The 7454-nt window shown below is 48.7% G+C and overlaps 1 protein-coding gene across 1 annotated transcript; it reads right to left on the bottom strand.

Moving 5' to 3' along the window:
* Window positions 1-3319: 3319 nt before the first annotated feature.
* On the bottom strand, window positions 3320-6838 carry LEP (leptin). Its single transcript, XM_049775688.1, has 2 exons — window positions 6695-6838; window positions 3320-3688 (listed from the first exon to the last, which is right to left on the bottom strand). Exons 1-2 carry the CDS (start codon window positions 6836-6838, stop codon window positions 3320-3322), a joined length of 513 nt encoding a protein of 170 aa, XP_049631645.1.
* Window positions 6839-7454: the final 616 nt, after the last annotated feature.

Genomic DNA, 7454 nt, shown 5'->3' with positions numbered 1-7454 from the left:
AGTCTCTCAGGCAGGTGGGGCCAGGGCTGTTTTGTGACTTTCTAGGCCCCTGGGGATGAGAGTAAAGAAAAGGGGGTTGTCAGAAATGGACCAAGGACTGGACTTCTCAGCAACATGCCCCAAGCTCTAAAAAATTCTAAAAAAAGTTCTAAAAGAATTCTAAAAAAATTTATATTTTTAAGTTGGTTTCACATTTGATTTCTGTCCCTAGCAACTGAAGAGTCTTAACCAGTAAGACCAGTCACTTCCCCCTACTTCTCAGTGATCCACTGAGGCTATGGAAGTCCCATCTATTTCCCCACTTTTGCACTCTCCACTCATTTGGAGACTCAGTATCCCCATTCCCCCACTCCTACCCCCAAGTTGGGAGGGGCCTATAAAGCAGGCCTGTTGCTAAATCTAATGCAAAGGGAGGAGGATTACTTCTATCTACCCACGAACAGACTGCACAGACCATTGTCTCTTGTGCTCCTTGAACAACCAACAGCTTTGTGGGGAGGACGTGGAATAGTACATGGATTTTGAATGGACCTGGGAACAGCTCATAGAAGTGATTGCCTTTGAGGGGCCAGCCTGGCCAGAATTTGATGAAACTGTGAGGCGGAAGTGCATCGTGCATCATCATGTACTGTCTATCCTTTTAATGTGCTCAGCTGGCTCTTTCTGGGCCTCTGTGCTCTCAGGGCATGTGTGCTTGCTGGACGTTGGGGTTTGTGGGTCTTTCTTTGAGCCAGTTGTTTCTTGGGACTGGGGTGCAGCAGGTTGCTCTGGAAGGAGCATGTTTTGCTGGCTCTGCTGGCAGTGGTGGAGTTTTTAGCCTGATTGACTATCTAGGCAGGAACAGAGACAGTTTTAGCTATAAAGGAGTAGCCAACCCTCCACCAACTATGCTTCCAAAGCCCCTTCACAAAAGGCACCAGAGAACTAAGACTAGGGATAAAAGGTAATTTATTTGGATTTTTTAAAAACAAACAAACAAAAAAAATTTAAAGTTACATTTAAAAAATCACTTATATTTTGAAAGTGTCACGTTCTGAGAATGAGCCAGAGTAGCAGTTTTTAGATTTTGTTAAAGCGAAAGACTTAAAACACCCCAACCTGGCAATGGCCGTGGTGGACTTGGTCATAATTTCCCACAGAAGGCCTTGCCCTGTCCATCTCCTGAGACTTTTCGTGAACCTTCAACGTTTTTCCTTTTCGAAAAAATTTCTTTATTAAGTCACCATGAGCTACAGAGTGAAAAACAAACATAGTTGAGTTTCAGTTATACCATGTTCCAATACCCATCCTAGATTTTTAGCTCTTAATGGTTTCTGAAGGCCTTTCCCAAGCATCTCTTTCCTGCCCAATGGCTTTTTCTTTGTTTTTCTTTGTGACCAGTTGCTCACCTCAGCACCACAAAATTCCCACTTCTGAATTCTGCCTCCAACTCCTCCACATTATCACTTCCTGCACCCCCTCCCCAATTTTCCTAAACTTCACCTGCAATCCCTGTCCAACCCTGCTCTCACCTCCTGTCTCATTGGATCCTTTGCCCCCAGGATCCTCAACCCTGGCTTCTTTCCTAGTTATAACACCTGCACTGGCCATCTCAGCTTTATTATGATTTTCCAACCCTCAAGTGTCCTACTTCAAACCTGTTGCCACAGGCACAGAGGCAGATGTGCCTGGAATAGTAAAAATGCTACTAAGAACAGTGAAGTGCCCCATGGGCCTCCTCACCTTCACACTGGGTTGCCTAGTGAAATGCCAGTTTTTGGCAAGGAGTCTATTAGCACCCAGAAGACAAAGCGTCTGAAGGTAGAATTGGGTTTTAATGTCTCAGGTGAGCATGTCTGACCCAGAATACCCCTTGGGACCCCACACCCTTGTGAATACTGAGACCCAGGCTGGACACTTGGATTCTAATTTCCAGGGCAGGCTGGGCCCCTGCAGAGGCGTGGCTCCTTCCTGCAGTGAAGCAAGGGACACCCAAGCCTCCTTCTCACCCTTTCATCCTATGAGCAAGAGCTCTTGCAGGAAGGAGTATCCTCAGCCATCTTGGGGCCATCCGCTAAAGCTTACAGCCCTCCCGCTCCTTAGATTCACCTTCCATAAACTGATGGGGAAGCCTGGATTGGCTTGTGGGCAAGTGCAAAAGCCAGTTAGGAGAGAATTGCAATCAGACATGCAACCCCCAAGTAGAATCTTCTTCTTGTGGCCAGCCCAGCATGGAATCTTCCCCATAGGGCCCCACCAAAGTCTGTTGTTCTGGCAATCACTGCTGGTGTGAGCACCCCCTACAAGCTAGAATAAACCTTCCTTTAGCAGTATGCAAAAGCCAAGCCCTCTGCCCAGCCTGGGCTCCAGCTTCTGTCCTGCTTCCTAATGGGCACCTGAAAAAAAAAAACCTATAATGCCTCCCTTACCCCTGAAAGCACCAGCTCCTTCATGAGTTTCATGGAAACTCCAAGAACTTGTGACTGGGGAGCAACAGAGGCTCCTCACTCCATCCCAGGAGTGCCCTCTTCCAAACATTTATTCAGAGAATAGACTCTGGTCCTTCCACCTCTCACCAACACCTACTCCCACCTCCGGGTATACCCAGCTATATATTACTCTTGACAAAATTCATCTCTTTTTAAAAATAACTTGGCCCACCGAGATCTGCTCAAGGCAATGCCATTGCAAAGGCTGTCATATGAAATCAGTCACGGTAGAAACAAAGCCACTTGCAAGAGAATTGTCCTGATGGCACCGAAGTCCCTAAGTTTCTCTCAGCCAGCCCTACCAATGGGATCGAAAATCCAGGCACAGCCTGACCCTGGCAGACCCCTCACCCCCACCCCAACCCCATAGAGATGGGGATAAAGGCAAAGTTCTGCTTCACATCCATGCAGAAGAAAATACATCATAAATAAAGACTTCCCAACTTGTGTGATTTAGGAGTTTCCAGCTGTGTGTTGGGATGTAGCCGACACGATTCACACCTAATTTCTTAGATGGAACCCTTCTCTGATTGTTCAAAAATTCTGTGTCCTGCTTTCCAAAATCATAGTGCATAGCACAGATGGATGCAGTGAGGGAGAGACAGAGCAGGCTAGATGCTGCTGAGTGCCCCACAGGCCATCCAACTAGCCAGCCGAGCAAATAATCAGCCGATGTCCCCCCTGCTTTTGTGCTCTGGAGCCTCAGCCTTTGGAAGAAGGGCATAGTGAATGAGTGAAAAACAAAGCCAAGTCCTGGGGAAAGGCAGGCCATGCAGGCTGCTTCTCCTGGAGACTCAGGCTTCTCTTTTCAACTTCAGTTCTTGGGAGGGTAGAAGAGAGATCTGAAGGTCTCAGCACCCAGGGTCAAGGTCGAGTTGCTGCAGCATGTCCTGCAGAGACCCCTGCAGCCTGCTCAGGGCCACCACCTCTGTGGAGAAGAGTGAGGCTTCCAGGACCCCATCCAGGCTCTCCAATGTCTGCAGTTCCTGAGCCTGGGGCACCTGGGGCAAGGGGCAGCTCTTGGAGGTAGCCAGCAGGTGGAGGAGGTCACGGAGGTTCTCCAGGTCATTGGTGATCTGGACCACGTTTTTGGAAGGCAGACTGGCTAGGATCTGTTGGTAGGTGGCCAGTGTATGGTCCATCGCAGACAGACTCAGGTCAGGGTGAAGTCCGGGGATAAAATCCAGACCAGTGACTCTCTGCTTGGAGGAGACAGAATGCTATGTGGGAGGAAGGGGAGAACAGGAAGAACTGAGTGAGGCTGGAGGGAAGTTGCAGCTGTGCCAGAGTGGGGGTACCAGAGCCACATCTGGTGGCTCTGGAGCGGGTCATGCAGGGCCAAAGAGAAACTCAGGAACTTATGTTCTCTACCCTTGAACTCTACTCCTTCCTTCCTTCCTTCCTTCCTTCCTTCCTTCCTTCCTTCCTTCCTTCCTTCCTTCCTTCCTTCCTTCCTTCCTTCCTTCCTTCCTTCCTTCCTTCCTTCCTCCTTCCCTCCCTCCCTCCCTTCCTTCCTTCCTTCCTTCCTTCCTTCCTTCCTTCCTTCCTTCCTTCCTTCCTTCCTTCCTCCTTCCCTCCCTCCCTCCCTCCCTCCCTCCCTCCCTCCCTCCCTGCCTCCCTCCCTCCCTCCCTCCCTCCCTCCCTCCCTCCCTTCCTTCCTTCCTTCCTTCCTTCCTTCCTTCCTTCCTTCCTTCCTTCCTTCCTTCCTTCCTCCTTCCTTCCTTCCTTCCTCCTTCCCTCTCTCCCTCCCTCCCCCCTCCCTCCCCCTTCCTTCCTTCCTTCCTTCCTTCCTTCCTTCCTTCCTTCCTTCCTTCCTTCCTTCCTTCCTTCCTTCCTTCCTTCCTTCCTTCCTTCCTTCCTTCCTTCCTTCCTTCCTTCCTTCCTTCCTTCCTTCCTTCCTTCCTTTGTCATACCCAGCTATCTCTGGGGTTATTCCTGGTTCTGCACTGAGAAATAGCTTCTGGCTATGCTTTGGTGACCATATGGGATGCTTGTGATTGACCCTGGGTCAACTGTGTGCAAGGCAAGCATCCTACTTGCTGTACTCTTTCTGACCTAACCTTGCTCTCATTATTGTTTTTTGTTTTGTTTTTGTTTGTTTTTTGAAGTTCCAAGAATCAAATCCAGGACCTCAAACATATGGGATCTGTGCCTATCACTGATGCATGCTACTTTTGGCACTGATATAATTAAGTCTCTTCCCCAGGCATTGAGGCCTCCCCTCAACTTCTTCGCTTCTTCCATCAGCAGCAGATGCCTCCCTTCCTGTCAGGCTCTCCCTATAGCCCTTAAAGGTTATTGAGTTCTCACAAAAGCTCCTCAATGTCTATTCCAAAGTTGCTACTGCCATGAAGGACATTCTCCCGTCCATTCCACTTCCCCCTTCGCCATCTACTTTCCAGACCCTGGATCCATCCTGCACAGGTTTTTGGAAGAGTCTTTTGAAAATACGGGGTAGGGACAGGAAAGATGATTCCAAAGAGCTGAAGCTTAAGCTTTGTAGGAAGGAAGCTCCAGGTTTGATTCCCAGCACCACATGCTTCCCCCCAGTACTACCAGGAGTCCCTCAAGAAAGAGTTGGTTGAGCACCTGAGTACAGCCAGGTGTGACCCCAAACCAAACAAAACCAACCAACACACACAAACATGGGGTTTTTCCTCTATTAAAAGTCCCAGTTTCTATTTGGGAGCTGTCCTAGCTCCTGGTCACCCTCATTCTCCCAGGCTGCCTGAGGCCACTGCTAACACCCACAGTGGTGGGGTGGGGAGTTGGGGGAGATTCAAGGATGAAGGGTTTACAAATCTTCTGTTAGAGTTTACAAGGCTCTGAGGGACACACAAACACACACACACAAACACACTTATACTCATTCATATCCACTCTGATAGACACTCAAATGCACATTCAGTCACTCCTACATATATCAACTCTCACACACACTCACACATACACAAACACATTCACTCACCCACACTTTCCCTCACACATTCACATACAAACATGCACTCAGATTCACACGCACATTCACAAGTCACTTATGCACACTAACCCACACACTCACAAACACTCATTCCCAGACTCACACTCTCACAGACTCTTACACACCATCACACACTTATAGTCTTACCATTCACATTTATTCACATGCTCACATACATACACGTACAGACAGACACATTCACACACATGCTTTATCTCCTGGAATCTAAACATTTGGGGGCAGATCTCGAGTTCATTTATGATCTAGCCCACAGGTTCCCAAATGGATTTTCACTTATTACCTCTTTCCAAAAAAAAAAAAAAAAAAAAGGAAAAGAAAAGAAAAGAAAAATTACTTAGCACAGCATCCCACCTTCCTAGCTCCTTGGAAATCTATCATCATTAAGAGGCATCTAGAAAGAGTCCCATCCCCATGGTACTTGAGGCTACTATGGACCTCCATCACTTCATCACTTCAGCACCAGCCCTCCATCCCTGGGGGTGCTATTATCCACCTTGAGAAACTGATCTAAGTGTAACCGTATTGAAAGATGGTCTGCAAATAATTTATGACTTTCCAGACAGAGTGGGGCAGTAGGCAATTTACATCTCCTGTGCTTGGTCAGAGACAGAGCTCATGGAGGAAACCCAGTGGGGATCCAAGCTTGGGAACCCTGAGAACTGATAGCAGAGTGAAGCGCACAGAGCTGTTGTGGAAGGGGTAGCTAGTTTTGTCTAAGAGCTCCTCAGGGCCAGTGCTGTCACCCCCAAAAACCATGTCCACCAGAAGCACCTTCTGGTTCCCTCTGTTGCTGGGCTCTGAAATTCCAACAGGAAGGAAGGAAGAAAAGAAGGAAGGAAGGAAGGAAGGAAGGAAGGAAGGAAGGAAGGAAGGAAGGAAGGAAGGAAGGAAGGAAGGAAAGGAGGGAGGGAGGGAGAGAGGGAGGGAAAGATAGAGGGAGGGACGGAGGGAGGGAGGGAGGGAGGAAGGAAGGGAGGTAGGAAGAAAGAAAGGAAGGGAGGGAAGAAGGAAGGAAAGGAGGGAGGAAGGGATGGAAGAAGGAAGGGAGAAATGAAGGAAGGAAAGAAGGAAAGAAGGAAGGAAGGAAGGAAGGAAGGAAGGAAGGAAGGAAGGAAGGAAGGAAGGATAGAAAAAAAGAAGGAAGGAGCAAGGTGCCTGGCCACAAGGCCCCTCTATGTTCCATCCCAGCTGACCATGTCTCTGGTGTTTCCCCAGACCCTCGTACCGTGTGTGAAATATCAGTGATCCTGGTGACAATCGTCCTGATGAGGGTTTTGGTGTCATCCTGGACTTTGCGGACGGGCACCGCTTCTATGGAAGACAGATAAGGCCAAAGCACCAGGAAGCGGCACAGAACTCCACAGTGCATCATCTTTCCTGGGATGGGCTTCTTGGGCCTAGAAACAGGAAACCACGAGTTCACACAGAGCATAGGAGGGTCAGGCCAGGGAGATTGTACTAAAGTTAAGGCCAAGACCTGGTTTGAATCTTAGCACAGCATAGCGTCCTCCATCACTGCCAGGCATGGCCCCTGAGTACAGAGCTTGGTGTGACCCCTGAACACAGACAGAACCAGGCTTGGTCCCTGAGTCCAGAACCAGGAGGAACTCTTGAGCATAGACATTCTCAGGTAGGTCTCTGGTACCCCATTAGTGACCACAGTTGCAAGGAAATTTGCTTGCAACTTTACAATCCCTCAACGACAATTTATTATCTAGAAGCACTGGATGAAATGAAGTCCTGGAGGCAGAGCCATGACCTGTCAATAAAACCACAATGAGGTGTCCAATAGACCGCAAAGTCATCATCCAGGCTACGGGCACAGGGACACAATGGGGACAGGGTGGCTTCATCGCATGCTTTGAGTAACAGAGAAGGCTTATGAGAGCTCATGCCGATCCAAACATTCCACAGCTGCCTGGCTGCAGGCGAATCACATAAGCACTAAAAACTCTACCTTTGTCCTCTGCAATGTACCTCTCTTC

This window comes from Suncus etruscus, chromosome 1, assembly GCF_024139225.1.
Source record: "Suncus etruscus isolate mSunEtr1 chromosome 1, mSunEtr1.pri.cur, whole genome shotgun sequence".
NCBI lineage: Eukaryota > Metazoa > Chordata > Mammalia > Eulipotyphla > Soricidae > Suncus > Suncus etruscus.
Note: the sequence above shows the minus strand (reverse complement) of the source record. Positions and strands in the feature narration are given on the sequence as shown.

Bases quoted from the DNA above. Each gene is read 5' to 3' on its own strand.
- LEP (XM_049775688.1), bottom strand. From the start codon at position 6,838: ATGCACTGTGGAGTTCTGTGCCGCTTCCTGGTGCTTTGGCCTTATCTG. The intron at 3,689-6,694 runs GTACGAGGGTCT...CCTCCCACATAG, and splicing joins TCACTGATATTTCACACACG to CATTCTGTCTCCTCCAAGCA.